Source organism: Euprymna scolopes, chromosome 37 (assembly GCF_053919585.1).
Source record: "Euprymna scolopes isolate OS-2025 chromosome 37, ASM5391958v1, whole genome shotgun sequence".
NCBI lineage: Eukaryota > Metazoa > Mollusca > Cephalopoda > Sepiida > Sepiolidae > Euprymna > Euprymna scolopes.
The window spans coordinates 78165062-78184996 of NC_136518.1; the positions used below are offsets into that span (position 1 = coordinate 78165062).

The 19935-nt window shown below is 32.7% G+C and overlaps 1 protein-coding gene across 3 annotated transcripts in view; it reads left to right on the forward strand.

Annotated features, from left to right (window-relative positions):
- LOC145261236 (uncharacterized) overlaps positions 1 to 19935 on the forward strand; it is a 175207-nt gene that overhangs the window by 60685 nt on the left and 94587 nt on the right. For all 3 annotated transcript variants that reach the window (XM_080119605.1, XM_080119608.1, XM_080119607.1), the window contains exons 2-3: positions 121 to 282; positions 11605 to 11666. In XM_080119605.1, the coding sequence (XP_079975731.1) occupies positions 165 to 282; positions 11605 to 11666 (180 nt within the window). In that variant the 5' untranslated portion in view covers positions 121 to 164. The remainder of the gene's footprint in view (positions 1 to 120; positions 283 to 11604; positions 11667 to 19935) is intronic.

Below are 19935 nucleotides of genomic sequence, written 5' to 3' on the forward strand. Positions count from 1 at the left end.
ACACCTGGACATAAATAAATAAACTTTGTTGATTGCAGATCCCCAAAGAATAACTTTGTTCTTTCTGTGTAGTTTTTGAAGGTTTCTTTTGATGGCTATTGACATGTTTTTCTTTTACAGTTTTTGTTGGTCCATCATATTTAGCCGGCAGTTTGTCCTCCCAGATGCAACGATGGGACCAACATGGAAACACACCCAAAAAGAAGCTGCCCTTAAAAACAGCTGCCTCAATGCCAGATGATCACATTCCCTGTGGAGGATTACCAATTGCTTATTCCTCAGGTTAGTATTTCATCTTATTTTCATCTTTTTTAACAATATTTTCATCTCCTTCAGCTTCTCTCAGTGTTACCGTGATTAAATACTGTTATCATAATTATCATCTAGTCCCTTTTTTTTGGTGTTTGTTATTCTAAATGAGAAAAATGGCACATTGTGGCAGAATTTTGATAGAGCAATGTTATGAATTTTTTTATTTTTTGCATTTATTGAAACTGAAAGCCTACACTAGAACTTTTTTTTTTAAATCGCTTTTAAAATTTGTTCTTTATTTTGTTTTTTTATCCCTTATATATTTTTAAAAATCTCTTTTTAATCTGTTTTTAAAATCTGTTATGTTTTGTAATCTGTTTTTATGTTTGTTATTCTCCTGAGTTTTTTTTTTTTTTTTTAAATCTGTTTTAATGTTTTTATCTTTTCTTTTTTTTAATTTATTTTTATCTGTTATTTTTTTAATCTGGTTTTATTTGTTGTTTTTTTTTTTCATTTGATATGTTTTTTTTTATCCATTTTCTATCTGTTTTTGCAGTTTCTATTTTTTTTTTTTTTTGCATGTAACGTTGAAATGTTTTTGCATGTAACATTGAAATTTTTAGATGAATGTATTTATTTCCTTCACACATTGAGAAATGTGATGCAAGGGTCGGAAAGTGGGATTGTAAAAGTTAGCACCCCAGAGGAGGAGATTTCTGACCCTGCAAAGAGATACCTGGGCAATCTCCTTGGCATTCCCCAGTAAAGACGCCTCAAGATAAACCTCCTAGAACTACACAGGATTAGCATCATGCCGCAATGAAAAGAGAAAAGGTTATAAGAATAGTCCAGACTCTGTTGATTTTGGTGCCAAGAGAAAATATCCCTGGCAAAATTTTTAGAGGAAGATTAATAATTAAATTTGGATTATTTGGTCTAATTTTTTTATTTTCACAACGTTTTGGCCGATGTCACCTCCAACTTTTTCATGTGCATCTATTTGAACTTGATAACCGTTATGTCAAACTTGTAGCACATTGGTTAAAGGTGCTGATTAATAAGCAGCTCTAAATGAAGGTCTTTTAAAAGTTTAAGGTTCAATCCTTACTATAGGCGATAACTAAGAATAAATGATGATTAGCACTTCTACCTGATCATGACTGAAAAAACGAGAACAATCAACCCTTTGGATTAAATAAAGGGTTCTGTTCGTAATTGCACATAAGTTTCAGAGTTGGAAAATATGCATATGAAGAAAGTTGGCAGTTATAGCGGTCGAAACGTTGTGAAAACAAGAAAGACGAGAACATCAAATCATACAACTAATGAAAGTTTGAAATCATCCAATTAATGAAAAAAGTTTGAAATGATCCAATTAATGAAAAAAGTTTAAAATGATCCAATTAATGAAAAAAGGTTTGAAATGATCCATTTAATGAAAAAAGTTTGAAATGATCCAATTAATGAAAAAAGTTTGAAATGATCCAATTAATGAAAAAAGTTTGAAATCATCCAATTAATGAAAAAAGTTTGAAATGATCCATTTAATGAAAAAAGTTTGAAATGATCCAATTCATGAAAAAAGTTTGAAATGATCCAATTAATGAAAAAAGTTTGAAATGATCCATTTAATGAAAAAAGTTTGAAATGATCCAATTAATGAAAAAAGTTTGAAATGATCCATTTAATGAAAAAAGTTTGAAATGATCCATTTAATGAAAAAAGTTTGAAATGATCCATTTAATTAAAAAAGTTTGAAATGATCCAATTAATGAAAAAAGTTTGAAATGATCCAATTAATGAAAAAAGTTTGAAATGATCCAATTAATGAAAAAAGTTTGAAATGATCCATTTAATGAAAAAAGTTTGAAATGATCCAATTAATGAAAAAAGTTTGAAATGATCCATTTAATGAAAAAAGTTTGAAATGATCCAATTAATGAAAAAAGTTTGAAATGATCCAATTAATGAAAAAAGTTTGAAATGATCCATTTAATGAAAAAAGTTTGAAATGATCCAATTAATGAAAAAAGTTTGAAATGATCCAATTAATGAAAAAAGTTTGAAATGATCCAATTAATGAAAGTTTGAAATGATCCATTTAATGAAAAAAGGTTTAAATTAATCCAATTAATGAAAAAAGTTTAAAATGATCCAATTAATGAAAAAAGTTTAAAATGATCCAATTAATGAAAAAAGTTTGAAATGATCCATTTAATGAAAAAAGTTTGAAATGATCCATTTAATGAAAAAAGTTTGAAATGATCCATTTAATGAAAAAAGTTTGAAATGATCCATTTAATTAAAAAAGTTTGAAATGATCCATTTAATTAAAAAAGTTTGAAATGATCCATTTAATTAAAAAAGTTTGAAATGATCCATTTAATTAAAAAAGTTTGAAATGATCCATTTAATGAAAAAAGTTTGAAATGATCCAATTAATGAAAAAAGTTTGAAATGATCCAATTAATGAAAAAAGTTTGAAATGATCCAATTAATGAAAAAAGTTTGAAATGATCCAATTAATGAAAAAAGTTTGAAATGATCCAATTAATGAAAAAAGTTTGAAATGATCCAATTAATGAAAAAAGTTTGAAATGATCCATTTAATTAAAAAAGTTTGAAATGATCCATTTAATTAAAAAAGTTTGAAATGATCCATTTAATTAAAAAAGTTTGAAATGATCCAATTAATTAAAAAAGTTTGAAATGATCCATTTAATTAAAAAAGTTTGAAATGATCCATTTAATTAAAAAAGTTTGAAATGATCCATTTAATTAAAAAAGTTTGAAATGATCCAATTAATGAAAAAAGTTTGAAATGATCCAATTAATGAAAAAAGTTTGAAATGATCCAATTAATGAAAAAAGTTTGAAATGATCCATTTAATGAAAAAAGTTTGAAATGATCCAATTAATGAAAAAAGTTTGAAATGATCCATTTAATGAAAAAAGTTTGAAATGATCCAATTAATGAAAAAAGTTTGAAATGATCCAATTAATGAAAAAAGTTTGAAATGATCCATTTAATGAAAAAAGTTTGAAATGATCCAATTAATGAAAAAAGTTTGAAATGATCCAATTAATGAAAAAAGTTTGAAATGATCCAATTAATGAAAGTTTGAAATGATCCATTTAATGAAAAAAGGTTTAAATTAATCCAATTAATGAAAAAAGTTTAAAATGATCCAATTAATGAAAAAAGTTTAAAATGATCCAATTAATGAAAAAAGTTTGAAATGATCCATTTAATGAAAAAAGTTTGAAATGATCCATTTAATGAAAAAAGTTTGAAATGATCCATTTAATGAAAAAAGTTTGAAATGATCCATTTAATTAAAAAAGTTTGAAATGATCCATTTAATTAAAAAAGTTTGAAATGATCCATTTAATTAAAAAAGTTTGAAATGATCCATTTAATTAAAAAAGTTTGAAATGATCCATTTAATGAAAAAAGTTTGAAATGATCCAATTAATGAAAAAAGTTTGAAATGATCCAATTAATGAAAAAAGTTTGAAATGATCCAATTAATGAAAAAAGTTTGAAATGATCCAATTAATGAAAAAAGTTTGAAATGATCCAATTAATGAAAAAAGTTTGAAATGATCCAATTAATGAAAAAAGTTTGAAATGATCCATTTAATTAAAAAAGTTTGAAATGATCCATTTAATTAAAAAAGTTTGAAATGATCCATTTAATTAAAAAAGTTTGAAATGATCCAATTAATTAAAAAAGTTTGAAATGATCCATTTAATTAAAAAAGTTTGAAATGATCCAATTAATGAAAATATTTCAGAAAGGGGAATACTACATGAGTTTTTTTTTCAATGTTAACAAAATTTTATTTTTCATGTGTGAAGGATAAGAAAAATACTTGTTTTATTTCTTAATTTAAAATTCATTCTTGTTTTTTGACAATTAGTAGAATAACATCAACTATTTGTGCGATTATCAAATATCCTATCATAATTTATTATTATTATTATTATTATTATTATTATTATTATTATTATTATTAGTAGGGATATTAGTTATTATTACTAGTAACATTAATAAGATAAATATTATTAGTAATACTAGAATGTTAATAGTAATAGAAATATTATTTTCACCACTAACGATCTCTATGCTCTTGTCTCGGTAACCATCATATACTCATTAACCTTATCTTAGTGTTACCTTCTGGCTTATTAAAAGTGGTGACTCCCTTGTAAATAAAATTATTAGTAATAATAGTACGATTATTATTAATAGTAGGAATATTATTATTATTAGTAGTAGTATTGTAATACCTTGAGATACAAACTTAATTCGTTCCATAACCGTTGACCTATCTTGAAAAACTCATATCAAAACAAATTATTCCCATTTGAATTAAAAGAAACAAAATTAATTCGTTTCCAAGGGTAAGAACTTTACCCAAAACAAACTCAAATTATGCTCAACCACCACTAAAGAAAGATGAATACCACAGTAATGACACGGAAATTGATGTATAATAATAAATATCAATAAAAACAATGAAAAAAAATAGTTGTACTCACCGCCTACGTGAATTCTAGCGTATGGAGGCATACAAGGAGGAGGAAGGGAGAGAGAGAGAATCGAGGCTACTATGTGCACACATGATGGTAAGTAAAATATGGCAAGATTATACACAAAAAATGTATAATGAATTTGCTTAATATTTAAGTCTTAATGTAACAGAAAGGATGATTAAATAATAAAATTGTAACCAACTTCCCATGGAGACGGGGATGAGCGGCTAACAAAGATATGCTAGGAGGAGGGATGGGAAGAGGGCTAAGACTGCATAGCCTAGTCTACGATACACACACACACACACTTTTTTTTTTTTTTTTTTGCTTTTCATTTTTTTAATTTGTTGGCGTCACACGATTATTAAAATCGTATCTAAAAAAATCGTACACTGCAGCATAAATATAGGTACAATGTATTGCTATATTAAAAAAAAAATCGTATCTTAGTGCATTCGTATCTCAAGGTATTGCTGTATTAGGATCATTACTAGTATTAGTAGTAGGAATTATTAGTAGTAATATTACTGAATAATTAAAGGTTGGGGCATGGAATGTCTTCACTTAATCAAATTTACCATGACAAGTGTAGGTTGGTTAAATATAATTAGAAATGTCAAACAATGAGAGTTCATTTAGAAACGTTGTTTGTATTTTTCTTATTAACCTAAGGTTATTTGCATTTGACTGGGTTTTAAAAGGAGACATATTATTTAATAGATTAAAAATAATAAATTGAATCTTTAACCTTCAGAAGACTGTCACTTAGACCTGATTATTATCAACACCTTTATCTGTTGTGCCATGGATCGATGTGGATAATTATAATATAAATTTTGGGAACTATAAAACTTGTTTTTTTTTTTTTTTGTTGTTTTTTTTTTTAATAAATAGTATTACATGTTGCTACATATTCCATATTCCAAGCGATAAAACTAAGAATAACATAAAAATAATAATTAACACTTCTATTTAGTCACGGTTGACAAAACAAGAACAATCCATCGCCTCATCACTGCCCCCCCCCCCCCCCCTCATCAATTCATTGCTGTGGGGAAGCAACTGGGATATCGATTTTTTTTTTTTTTTTTTAAGTTTAGAAATAATTTTTTTTTTTTTTTTTTTTTTTTTTCCACCGATCAGAGGATCATATTTTCTGAAACCTTTTAGTGAGATATTTGAAACTGGTGCCATTTAATTTGTCTCATAATGCTCTAAGTGCAGTATTAGTGTTAAGAGCTCATGGATCTACCCTAAATGGGGTCCCCACTATAAGACTACTCTCCCTAAACTGATCAATATTTATCTCTCTCCCATCACAGTTGGTCCTGGATATGACCTTAAACTATATCCGATGGTGAGGCCCCAGCTTGCGGGTTCTGGGGAGTGTGGAGCCACCCTTTAATTGGCATTGCTCCCAGGTCCACTCTGACCCGGAGTGGTAGTACCTGTTAGGGTCCCAACTATGGGTTAAATAGAAACTGACTTGCAAAAAACAAATATGTTCTATTAAAAAAAATTTCTTCAAAATCACCGGATTCGACATTAAATAACCTGAAAAGGGTTGATATGCCATAAAACAAAACCAACCAACCCATCACAGTTAGCTTAGACGCAAGGATCAGGAAAGTGGGATTGGAAAGCAAGTGCTCTCTGGGAGGATAGTCACGACGGTGTAACGTTGTACACTTGTTTACACACGGGACCCACAAAATTTATAGCAGAGTACGTTGCAAGGAACAGAAGACAAGTGATAACTTGATTCACTTTTACTTTTGTAACTATGTCATCATATTCTCTCACATGATCATACTCCTTCTCTCTGTCCTCTCGAACATCATCCACGTCTCTAACATGCTCCCTTTGCTGTTGAACACGTTTTTTTTTTATAGTATTTTTTTCTTTATCCTTACGGTGATGTCATTTCTGCATTTTTGTATGCATTTGCATACAAGAATCCACGTTGTTACACAACACTCTCTGGTACGAGCGCCTCAGGCGATTAAAAATAAACTAACCTCTTCTCAAGGCAAAACCTGGGAGGGTAGACCTCCTAGAATTGCACAGGATCTGCATTTTTTTTTCCACAATTTGAAGGAAAAGTCATTACAAAAATGGTTTAAGTTGTGTGATGTGTTATGTAACATTTTCATAAAGAATCATTGAAGAAACATTATCTTCGAAAACATTATCTTTCATCTAGCAATTAATGATATAGATATAAAATTTTCAATGATTTTTTTTTTTTTAAAGCGCAACAGAATGTACATTACATAAAATAAATCCAAGGTAATTTTTTGATTCAATTTAAATTAAATTTTTATACCTTACTTTGTAAAATTTATAAAAGTGCACTTTGAAGAAAAATAAATTTCAAATTGAATCTTGTACCTTTATTTTTAAAGCCTATAGTAAACAAATTTTGTTTAACAATTTTCATGCCTTGGATGAAATGCTTTTCTAACTTGTACATAATGTCTATACAGAAACTTTATACATAATGTCTATACAGAATAATCATGTTGATACACCTGTTCTTGTTAGATTACCAAAGTTAAGTAATGTTGAGCCTGGTTAGTACTAGATTGGTGACCAATTTGGGAATATTAGGTGCTTTATGTAGGAGTACGTTGACACTTTTGGTAGCTCTTTCATTCCACCTGGCCTTCAACTGTCTCGATCCTGTCCTACTCCTGAATGGGATGAGTAAGGTTGGCTCTGCGGAAACCAGCTTCACTTTTAACAAACTTGCAGCATGTCTCATTCATCATCTTTAGGATGATTAGATGGTCTTCGCTGTTCCGACGACGAACTCTCTCTATAATATATGACAGAGTCCATATATTTCTGAAATAGGATAAATCACCACCGCACCATAAGTGTTGGCAAACTTGGTTTGGCATAAAAGCTGTGGAAGTTACTGATAGTTTCTTCTTGAACTTCGTGGCTTTTTTTTTTAAATTTATTTTTTTTTTTTATTGACTTTATCTGTGAAAAAGTAAATTTTATGAATTTGATGGTTAAATCTCTCAAAGACCAAAGTGATGCTGCAATTTCTTTTATAATAAACATTTTCGACTTGAGGGCATCTATCCGTAAGTAAAAATTATTTTGTTTCTATGCTTAGGTTGTTATTGTGCGACCACATGCTGCCCTGTTTGACAAAAAACGCTAACAATACTGTTTCTGTAGTTTTTGTTTTCTCTTCTGGCCGTGTTGTTGTCTCTTGCATTATTTCTGTAAGTTTTCAAATGGCTCACAATCTCAGCATGAACATCACCTTAAAGGCGCAATCACTTTTCCAAACGTAGAAATCAAATTCTGTGTGGTCAAACCCGAAGACAGATATTTTTCCTCGTCTGTCATCTGCATGCATTGCAATCCCACTAAAATGCATCGTTGTGTAATAATTGTTGTTGGATGTTCGTCTGTCAAAACAACAGGGACTATCTGATCATTTTGAACATTTGATGGATTAATTGTTAAGCAAGAGTTGTACAATCCCTAACCACTCATCTCTTGAGTCGGCACTGCTTTATTTCGGTGGCAACGAGAAATCCAGGATGACCAGAAAGAATGAAGAGATAAATGGAGAGCACATACAGCACCTAGTATTTCCAAATGTTCACACATTTTAGTACTGACCAGACTCGATGATGCTTAACTTCGGTGATCTAATGGGAAGTGGTATGTCAGCATGATTATGCCACATGTAGCAGTGTACACTACTAGCATATTGTAAAAAAAAATCAAAAAATCTCTAAATGTTGTTTTCATCGTGTTGGTTTCATTCACCATCTTTAATGTAAGCCGCATATTTATTTGTTTTTTTTACTCATTTTTCATGCCAAATAGGACATGTTGCCACTTGGAACATAAGGGGCTACTATTTTGGATCATATCTAACAGAAGACTGTGGGGAGTTAAACAGCAAAATGTTTGTTCACAATACATTTAAACTTTTGTAGGTTAGCGCAATCAGAGAAGCAAGGAACAGGGAGAGACTTCCAAAGTTTAGCAGTTCGAAGGAAGAAGCTATTAGAGTAAAAGGCTTTCTGGCATCTAGAGACTTCAGCAGTGAAGGGGTGGGATTTTACTGCTTGTCAGGTTAGTCGAGAGTATATGCATGCCGAGGGGGCACAGGTGCTATGCGTTCATCAGAGCAGAAAATATGGGCTGGACTGCTTTTGTGGACAAATAAATTGCAGGAAAGGAGTGAGGGTCTCAGATGTTTAATTCTTCTGAGGATTTGAACTCTGGATGTGGATTCTGATTATCAATCACTGATACCTTAGTCGGATAATTCGTCTTATCTAGCATCACAAGCTGAGCAAAATCGGGGCTGCTATTTGAGATCATCTCTAATATGAGACTACAAGATGTCTGTTAACATTACATTTAAACTTCTACGAGGTAGTACAGTTAGGGAAACAAGAAACAGGGAGTAAATTCCAAAGTATAGCAGTCCAAGGGAGGAAACTACTAGTAGAAGGCTTTCAAGCATCTAGGAACCTCTACAGTGAAGAGGTGGGATTTTGTTGCTAAACAGGTTTATCAGGGTTATGTACGTTGAGGGGATACAAGTGGTACGAGTTCATCAGAGCACATTCCAGACTTCAGGTGAACAATTCGTTCTATCTAGCATCACAAACTGAACAAAAAGTCAACTTCGCTTTCTCATCATCAGTCATAAACATTGATATTTGTTTATTCTGCTGAAGAACAATCCTAATGAGATTGTTTCGTTATGCACAATGATCAATCGGACGATATGGTATGCCATATAGTTTCTATTGGACCTTTTAAGGACTCTGTCCGGAGAGCTTTGTAGATTTGTAGATCATACAACTGTGCAAAAAGATGTATACAATATAAAATCAACACATGTATATAATTTGTGTATTTATTTTTTGTGGACTCTTATTCTCATCTTCATAGTTGTTGCTTCACCACTTTTCGGTGAACTCATTCTTTGGCCTTCTTCAGGAGGTTAACCGTGACGGGATAGGAATGCGAAGTCTTCGGGGCCCGTGGTGCAGTGAACAGAGACGTTGAGTCTCTCCTGTTCCGGGTGAGCATTGTCTCAAGATAGTGGTTTCAATCCTACCCAAAGCAGGCCAGAGGATTAGTTGGCCAAAAACGTGGTGAGAGGACAACAACTATGGAAGGCAGTAATTACTGGGGATACAGTTACAAGACTCAGCATTTTTATCCCGTTGTGGTTAATTACCCGAAGAAGGTCAGAGGATGAGTTGGCTGATACATGGTGGTCAACAACAAGTATAAAGATGAGGATAACAGTCCGCAAAAGAAAAAAAAAATACACAAATTATGAAGCCTCATCTCAAAAGGATTCCAAAAAAATTAAAAAAAAAAAAAAATACACAAATTATGAAGCCTCATCTCAAAAGGATTCCAAAAAATTAAAAAAAAAATATATATAAATTTATATAGGTTGTTTGTTTTTTCTTTTTTAATAAACATTTTCTTACAAATCATAATTTAAAGATTCACACTTTATATGTAGTATTTGGGATCACAGAGCTACTGTTCTCATCTTGATTGTTTTTGTTTGTTTTTTTTTTTGTTTTTTTTTTTTTTTTTATTGAAATTGTTCCAAACGAGGCATGAAGCCAGTTGACATAAGGAGCTAAATAAATACTACTTTAAGATCAAAAACTTGCCAACAATAGGTGTTAGATGGAATAGATTCTGACCCAGGAAACAGCAATCCTTCCCTCTTTGTCAGAAACATTGCTTATGGAATACGAGGACTAAAGAACAAAATAAGGAAAGTGAGGGTTATGAGGTTGCCGAAAATAAACCCAAGAGGCACTTTCTACTCTTCTTGTTATGAGGGGCGTTCCAAAAGTAATGCCTCATATTGTTCACTGCCTGAATAGATCAGATAGAATTGCAAATTGATTGAACTTATGCATTCATGACCTTAAAGTTTCAGCTCTCTGTTGCATTGACAATGTGAGACTCTAAGAAAACAACCCCTGTCATGGGCGTATGCCAGAAGCAGAGATGTCATTGAATTCCTCCATACAGAAAAAAAATTAAACTGATCAACATTCATTGATGGCTGCTGAATTTTTATGAAGTCTATGCAGCACAGTTAGGAGATGGGTTTGTTGATTTCAGAGTTCCGACAGAGATGTGAATGACAAGGCACAAACCAGACTTTTATGGCCAAGGCATTAAAAGAGGCAAAAGTGCATTGAGAATAGTGGTGACTCTGTAAAAAAACCAAAAAATTAAAAAATAAATTCTGGAGCACAAGAAGTCGCTTGTATCGCTCCCATTTTCATAGCTCGTCAATGTTTAAGTTTTTGAGTTAAAAAATAGGGCGCCTTACTTTTAGAACGACTCTTATTTTCACAACGTTTTGATCAATGTAACCTCCGACCTTCTTCAGATGTATATTGTCAAATTCAGGAATTTTTTTGCCAATCTCTGGAATCTGCATTGAATTTTAAATGAAATCCTTTATTTAATCCACTAGAGATAGCAAGCTCTTTAGTCCATCAGCCATGACTGGATCGAAATCCTAAATAATTCACAATTGTAGTTTTGATAGAAAGATTCCTGAGTTCAACAAGATACATCTGAAGAAGGTCGGAGATTACATCCGCGGTCAAAACGTAAGAATAAGACTGAAGATGAGAATAGTAGTCTGAAGAATCCAAAAAGTAGGAATAATTAATCCTCATCTCAAAGATTCAGAAATCGCTCTTATATTTGACGTCACAATCTTTGGTGTTCTTGCCAATGTTTTTGCATTTCTAAGAATCATTCTTTTATTTCAGCTCCTGCACCTGATGTTCCTGTTCAGTTTTTAAACGAAAATTACAAAAGTTTACCACAAGAAGTAAGTTTCCTTCGGCTTTATTGTTTTTACCAGCAGGCTGCCTGGCGTTGCCCGGGGAATCTACTTTCATTTTTAATCCCTCCCCCGACGTCAAACATGACCTCATCTACTATGACGTCATGTTTGACGGTATAATAGATGACATCATACATGTCGTCATAACCTGTGTATTATACAGGATGCGGCAGGAATATCTCCCACATTTTGACATGCAACCTTCCCAGTTGTACTTGTGCAGTTTCTGAGCAATCCTTAATTTGTATGGATGGAACTGCATATCAGTGTGTAGAATTCTTCTGACTGTTCGATCAGACAATTCCAAGGCCAAAGCATGTTTGCGAGTTGAACGTGTAGGAGACTAAATAACAGAATGTCTCACAGCTTGAATACTGTCTGACGTTCGAGCATTCAAGGCCTTCCATTGGGCTTTCTTTTAAGTGCCAAACCTGTAGCTCTGAAATTTTCAACCCATAGCTGTATTGATTTTCTATCTGAAACAGCATCATGCCATCCTAACTTGTAATGAACTCGAAAAAGCTCTCTCTGTTGCAGTTATAGGTTCACCATACTTCAAAAACATTTCTACAGTAAAAGCACGATGTGCACATGTCCAAGCCATATTGCTTGGTGAGGGTACCTGAAAAAAAATGGCAAATTATTCGCTAAATGAAAACATCATTGGCACTTGCATAAGTTCATTAATAACATATAGTTAAAATTAATAACATATAGTTAAAAGTTCAAAATGTGGGAAATATTTCTGCTGCTCTGACATCATTTTGTACAAACAAAACAAAAATACGGATTTATTATTTGTCTAATAAAATGCATATACCTTCGTTTGTGCGTATGTTATCACGTTTCACACCTATTTTTAAAAAAATGAAATTATCCGATCACCAAAGGTGAAATAATAGAAAAGTAAGGGATTTTTTTTTCATGTGCTTTTGGTGGCTGTTCTTCAATCTGCCGATTTTTAACAATCAATTTTGCATTCATCTTCCAGCTATGGTAGAAGTGAATGTGATAACAAAGTTCACTGCTTTTACTGATGATGTGAATTTGCGTGTCACAGATGTCAGTGTAGAAATAAGTCTGTATGAAATGGCAAGAGATCAAGAATAGATGCATCAAGTCTGTTGGGCTCATAGAACGGATGAGCTGATATTTGGCAGCGGGTTTGGAACCAATCTCTGTTTTGTGTCCCCCCCTCTTTTTTTCTTTTTTTTTTTTTTTAGACAGGACGTTTTATTTTTATTAAAATATTTATTTTATCTAAATATTTCTCTAACATTTTTTTCGCATGTATAAAAGTTATCCATAAACATCAGTAGATATCGCTCATCAACATGTCTACACTTTCTCGCAAGGTTGATCACAATTACAATCAGCAGTATAGTGTTTTACCACTGAGCTACAACGTCTTGTCAGATCATATGCGCAATTTTTATTGCTTTTAAATATAAAATCTGCTTTTTTTAAGCGATATAAGTAGTTTTGAAACGCTACTTGATTGAATTTAATTTTCATTTCATAAGCAGTGAAGAGGTTACCTCCTATTTTTGTTTTGCGTCACTCCCCCACATTTTTTTTTTTAACAGGATGTTTTTTTTATTGCTTACTTTATTACTTACTTTTTTTCCTACTTGGGAGTCAATACTTATCAAGGTCCGAAAGCCACTTGAGGATAAGGGTTAGTGAATGTAAGGTGGTAGTGTAGTAATTGTTAATGGTTTAAATTTAGTAGGACTTGATTATTTATGGGGACGACTCAATAAGGACTTGTTTACATTGGATTTGAAGGCTGATGATGATTGCAACGTCTTGTCAGACGAGTGCCACTCCCTCAGACATTTAAAATCCATGAGCCCAAATGCCTGAGGGAGTTTCTATACAAATATGATGTTACAGAGTCTTAGCTTTGTACGACAGCTAAGTCTCTCTCTCGGTTCAAAATGTTGAGATCCAGCAACAAGCAAGAGCAAGATAGCCAGCAACAAATTAAACTGCAGACCAGCTTAATGCGGGTAATGGTCTTCCGCTTTATGGTTTCTTAAATCAGAGATTTGCTTCTCCTAGAAAGGTTGCCTTCACCACGGCTTACGGGAGCTCTCTCCACCCCAATACACATATACACACACACAAATATACACGGTGCTAGTTGGCCGTTGACCCAGAAAAAGAGTTCATTCGCCCTTTGAAGGCTACTATGTTATATTCAACCAGGAAGCACGTCAGCGGAACAGTGTTCCACAGGCAGTTCTGGGAAAGAAGCGTTGTCCATGGAATCTGTGTTTAGATTTAGGCACAGTTAGAATGGAGGAAATCGTATATAGTGGTTGTAACTAGTCGAGTGTTTTTGTGAAAGTTTGGCAAGGAGGAACAATAGATTAGCGTTCAATCGAGCACTTGCCATAAAAATAATGAGAGCAGAGACAAGCTTGCAACGTCTTATCTGTGGGAAAACGGTTGCAGGGGAGAGAAAAAGGCATTACCGACTAGGTTTCAAAGCCAGTTTTGAACTCTATCAAGGCTGGATAGGGCACACTGAGCGGCTCCTGCCCAGATGTGGCAACAATACTCCATTTTCAGGCCTACCTTGCTCTTATACAGATAGGGGATTGCATCGGCAGTGAGATATCTACTAGAGCGGTAGAGTGATCCAACCATTTTTTCTTTTTTTCTTTTTTTTTTTTTTTTTTAGTGATCTTGGCAACAGATTTGATGTACGTGCTCCATTTCAGATCAGCAGCGAAGGTCAGTCCCAGAAGTATGTCAAGACATGGAGCTTCCTCAAGATGAGAGCCATTTATTTCAATTGGGGTCGGAGCAATTATGATGAAAGAAGAGCTTGGTTTTTGATACATTAAAATTAACCATTCACCTTTTCCCCCCTTGCACCACATTCTCAAGATCAGTAGAGAGAATTTTTTTTTTTTTTTTTTTTTACATGGGTTCACCACTTATCAAGGCCCGGAAGCCACTCAGGGATAAGGGTTATTGCATGTACAGTGATCAATGAGATAGTATTGTAGTAATCATTAGTATTGGAGATTTGATAGTGTCTTACTTAAGAGGGCAGTTTGTCAGGAATTTGTTTATGTTGGACTTGAAGACATCCAAGTTGTAGTCAGGTGGGAAACAGGCAAGCGGAAGAGAAGTTTGGTTTTAGATGCATTAAAAGTAACCAGCCACCTCTTCCTCTCACTGTACCACGTGCTCAAGATCAGAAGAGAGAGAATTAGAGAAAACCTTGTCATTTACGGCCTTTGATGTGTTGCCATAGATCGTCGTGTCATCAGCATAGATGTCTATGAATGACTTAAGTATGTGTTTTGGAAGATCATTGATGTAGATCAGGAAGAGAGTTGGGCCTAGGATGGACCCCTGAGGGACTCCAGCATTAATACTGTGGGCCTCTGATTTCTGCCCATCAACCACTACTCTTATGAACCTATCGGAGAGAAATGATTTAATGATTGAGAAAACATTACCAGTGATACTGTAGCTGGAAATCTTGTGAAGTAGGCCCTTATGCCATACCTTATCGAAGGCCTTCGATGTGTCAAGAGCAATTGTCCTGGAAAGGAAGCCTTTGTCAAGAGATTCACTAATCCTATGAGATATAACCGTTAGCACATCTGCTGTAGATTTTGCGGAGTGGAAACCATATTACATGTCACTAAGAAGGTTGTTTCTGATGAGGTGGTTGACTACTTCTCTATTTAATATGGATTCCAGCAACTTACTCATGACACACAGGAGACTTATTGGTCTGTACTGAGAGGGAGATGACTTATCACCTTAATTCTTAAATACAGGGCATACTGATGAGGTTTTCCAGGGTGTTGGAAAGCACGTCTCCTCAAGGCAACGCTTAAAGAGTTTTGTAAGTATGGGGGCAAGTTCTGGTTGTAGCTTTTTCAGCACTATAACTGGTATGCCGTCAGGGCCAGTTGCTTTACTGGAATCAAGGTTCTTGATTAGCTTGGCGACCTCATGCACAGATATTTGTATGTTGCATAGCGTGTTGTCTGTTATAGGAGGAAATACGGGGAGTTGATGGCCTTCGTCGCATAGGGTAGAATTAGCTGCAAGGTTCTTGGCAAATAGTTTGGCCTTGTCTGATGCTGACGAGATGACCTCAGGTCTATTGATGATGGTTGGGATAGAATGCACACTTCTGTTCAGGATCCTGTTTGCTATTTGCCAAAACTGGTGGGAACCAAGCCGCTGCTCAGCTACTTTGGATTTAACGGACTGAGCATATAACTCTCTTTTGCATGTTTTATTATTCTTTTACAGTGGTTGCTGGCAGTCCTGAAAGCAGCTTTAGTACATCTATTACGTTGGTTGCTACGGAAAAAGTGATTTCTGTGCGCGATGGCAGCAGCACATTCAGGGGAGAACCATGGCTGGCTGTTAGGTTTTTGTTAGAATTTTTTGGATGGCATGAATCGGTCTACAGCTACAATTAACCATTCGGTTAGGTCTGATACTATAGAGCACATCTACTTTTTAAATATGGGCTTGCATACTGACCGGTAGTATCGGGCACACGGGTGGGTTCATGAACAATCTGAGTGAGGTCATAGGCAGTAGCAAAATCATGACAGAACCTCCCCTCGTCATCGGTTTTATTTGAGTGGGTCAGCCATTCCACATTATGGACATTGAAGTCACCGCAAATGTGAATGTTAGCCGAAGGATGAGCAGACAGGATGTGGTCAATTTTCTCAGAGATGCTCTTAAAGATAGTAACTCCACTGTTGAGGGGGCGATAGAGGGCAAATATAAATGCAGTGGTGTAAGCTAGTGCAACCCGGAAGCACATATAAGGTAAATTAAGGTCTTCTCTAGAGACATCCCTACCACATTGAAAGCCATCTTTAATGTAGACACATATTCCATGCCCATGGCGATCTTGGGGCTCAGATTTAGATGTTAAGTTAGAGTATCCTTTAATTATGAATTCGTCTAGGGAAGTGGTTGGCCCTATGCCAGTTTCACTGAGAAAGAATATATCCGGTTTCGTCTCCTGTAATTGTTTCAACCTCTGTAAGGTTGGAACGTAGACCCTTGATGTTGAAGGAGACCTGGTAGTAGGAGTCTACGTTGGAGGATGGGGTTCTAGGTATATTCATGTTTTTTTGGGGTTTTTTTAGATTTGTCATGTTCAGATTTTGGGATTTGTGGAACAGGTCGATAGACTTGGTTGGAGCAGGACAGAGAGGAAAAGTAAGAGAGAAAAAGACAAGAACTTTTTTTTTTAATTTTTTTTTTTTTTTTAGCACATAAGGTAAAGCTGTAACAATTACCCACTAGTATGGCATCGAGAGCCCCTACTAGAAACTACTGTATGGTCCAGAATCCATTCACCAAATGGCACTACAGCAGCCCCGGTACTTTGCACCTGCTGATAAGACAGTCTCCTTAGTGGTTAATCCAAGGTTCGGGTCCCTGACTATCAGGCGGATAACGTCAGCCCAGATGAACTTAGAAAGATCTTGGTCATTGCTGGTATTTGAAGTGTTGCCATAGATTGTGGAGTCGTCTTGTATAAATGTCTATGAATGATCTAAAATATGATTTGGTAGATCATTGATGATTATATATTATATTATGTGTACTAGCAGGGAGACCCGACGTTGCCCGAGATTGAATGATGATTAATGAATGTTTCAAACTCACATATTTTTATGGTCATCAAAATCATTGAAATCGCTCAATTTTCAATCAAATCGATTGGTTGCTTGCTCTAATTGAGAATCTATCGCAGTGCAGCAGGAGGAAGCTTCACATGCCTTCCCGCAGTTACTTAGTCCATAATACATTGTAGTCTACATTGCACTGTAGAGAACCTACTGTTGATTTTATAAAATTATTTTTATATATAATGGTTTGCATTAAAGTTTGAAATGCAAAAGTCAAGTATCATGTTTAAGTTGTACTCTAAACAGAAACATTCATTTCGAACCTGCCCCTGTTATATCAAAGAAATTGGTGTTGATTTTATATAAGTGGCCTTACTGCTTGTGCGGTGATAATGGCTTGAATTTAAATTTAAAATGCAAAAGTCAAGTATCATGGTGCAGTTGTGCTTTAAACAGAAACTTTCATTTTAAATGTGCCCCTGTCATATCAAAGAACCTATTGTTTCATATACATGTGTGTGTGTGTGTGTGTGTGTGTGTGTGTGTGTGTGTGTGTGTAAATATATAATAAAGTTTCTTGGGAAGTCATTTTCATATGCACACCAGCATATACAGTGGATGTTATACCGAATATGATGATACTTTTTGATTCTATTAACTTTATATGTACTAGTGGAACCCGTGGAAATTCCACAGCGGCATCTTTCATATGTAAAATATTACTGCTGGGAATTCTGTGGACGTTCATCGATATCGTTGTAGCTATTTTGTTTTTGTTTAAACTGTAAAATTATTATAGTTTGTATCCAATATTCTTATGAGTCTGTGACATATATCCATTGTATGGACGCTCGGCGCAAACGGAAACCCACGATATCATTATACTATCTTTAGACAGAACAGATACCACGCTTGGATCCTAGCCAAAAGACCAAGAAGGTATATTTTAGTTTTACGTACAGCCCAAAAGCGACATCATTTTTTTTTTTTTTTTTTTTTTTTTTTTTTTACATTGTATCTCGTGTGATTGGATGATCCTGTTTATTAAAAAGGAGGATAGAAGGTGATAACATGTTTCGGGTCAAGATCAAAGTGTAGTATCTGTTCTTCAGATGCTACACTTCAATTTCTTGTTCTCTGTCAGTCGAGGAGAAATCCTTCACGACTGAGACAATTTTTATTTTTGTTCCTTTTCTCCACGTTAAAAAACGACCCTGGTGTCTAACTCTGTCCCGTGGGGAGGCATTGTAAATAGGAACATACTACGGACGTTAAATTATAGTATTTATCTACTAATTTAATGTTCATAGTATGTTATCACTAGGGTTGTGACAACAGCATATTCTTTTCATTCTTTTGACTCTCGGGTATATATCCAACACAGGCACACTTTATCAACTGAGAACCACATCCGTCTATATAAAAACATAAAATATTATATCATTTAATTGGAATATAAAATATTATTATTTAATTGGAATATAAGATATTAGTATTTAATTGGAATATAAGATATTATATCATTTAATTGGAATATAAGATATAATTATTTAATTGGAATATAAAATATTATATCATTTAATTGGAATATAAAATATTATATCATTTAATTGGAATATAAGATATTATATCATTTAATTGGAATATAAAATATTATATAATTTAATTGGAATATAAGATATTATATCATTTAATTGGAATATAAGATATTATATCATTTAATTGGAATATAAAATATTTATTATTTAATTGGAATATAAGATATTATATCATTTAATTGGAATATAAAATATTATCATTTAATTGGAATATAAGATATTATATTATTTAATTGGAATATAAAATATATAATTCAATTGGAATATAAGATATTATATTATTTAATTGGAATATAAAATATATCATTTAATTGGAATATAAAATATTATCATTTAATTGGAATATAAGATATTATATTATTTAATTGGAATAGTAGATATTATATCATTTAATTGGAATATAAAATATTATCATTTAATTGGAATATAAGATATTATATTATTTAATTGGAATATAAGATATTATATTATTTAATTGGAATATAAGATATTATATTATTTAATTGGAATATAAAATATTATATAATTTAATTGGAATATAAGATATTATCATTTAATTGGAATATAAGATATTATCATTTAATTGGAATATAAGATATTATCATTTAATTGGAATATAAAATATTATATCATTTAATTGGAATATAAAATATATCATTTAATTGGAATATAAAATATTATATAATTTAATTGGAATATAAAATATATCATTTAATTGGAATATAAAATATATCATTTAATTGGAATATAAAATATTATATCATTTAATTGGAATATAAAATATATCATTTAATTGGAATATAAAATATTATATAATTTAATTGGAATATAAGATATTATATCATTTAATTGGAATATAAAATATATCATTTAATTGGAATATAAAATATATCATTTAATTGGAATATAAAATATATCATTTAATTGGAATATAAAATATTATCATTTAATTGGAATATAAAATATATCATTTAATTGGAATATAAAATATATCATTTAATTGGAATATAAAATATA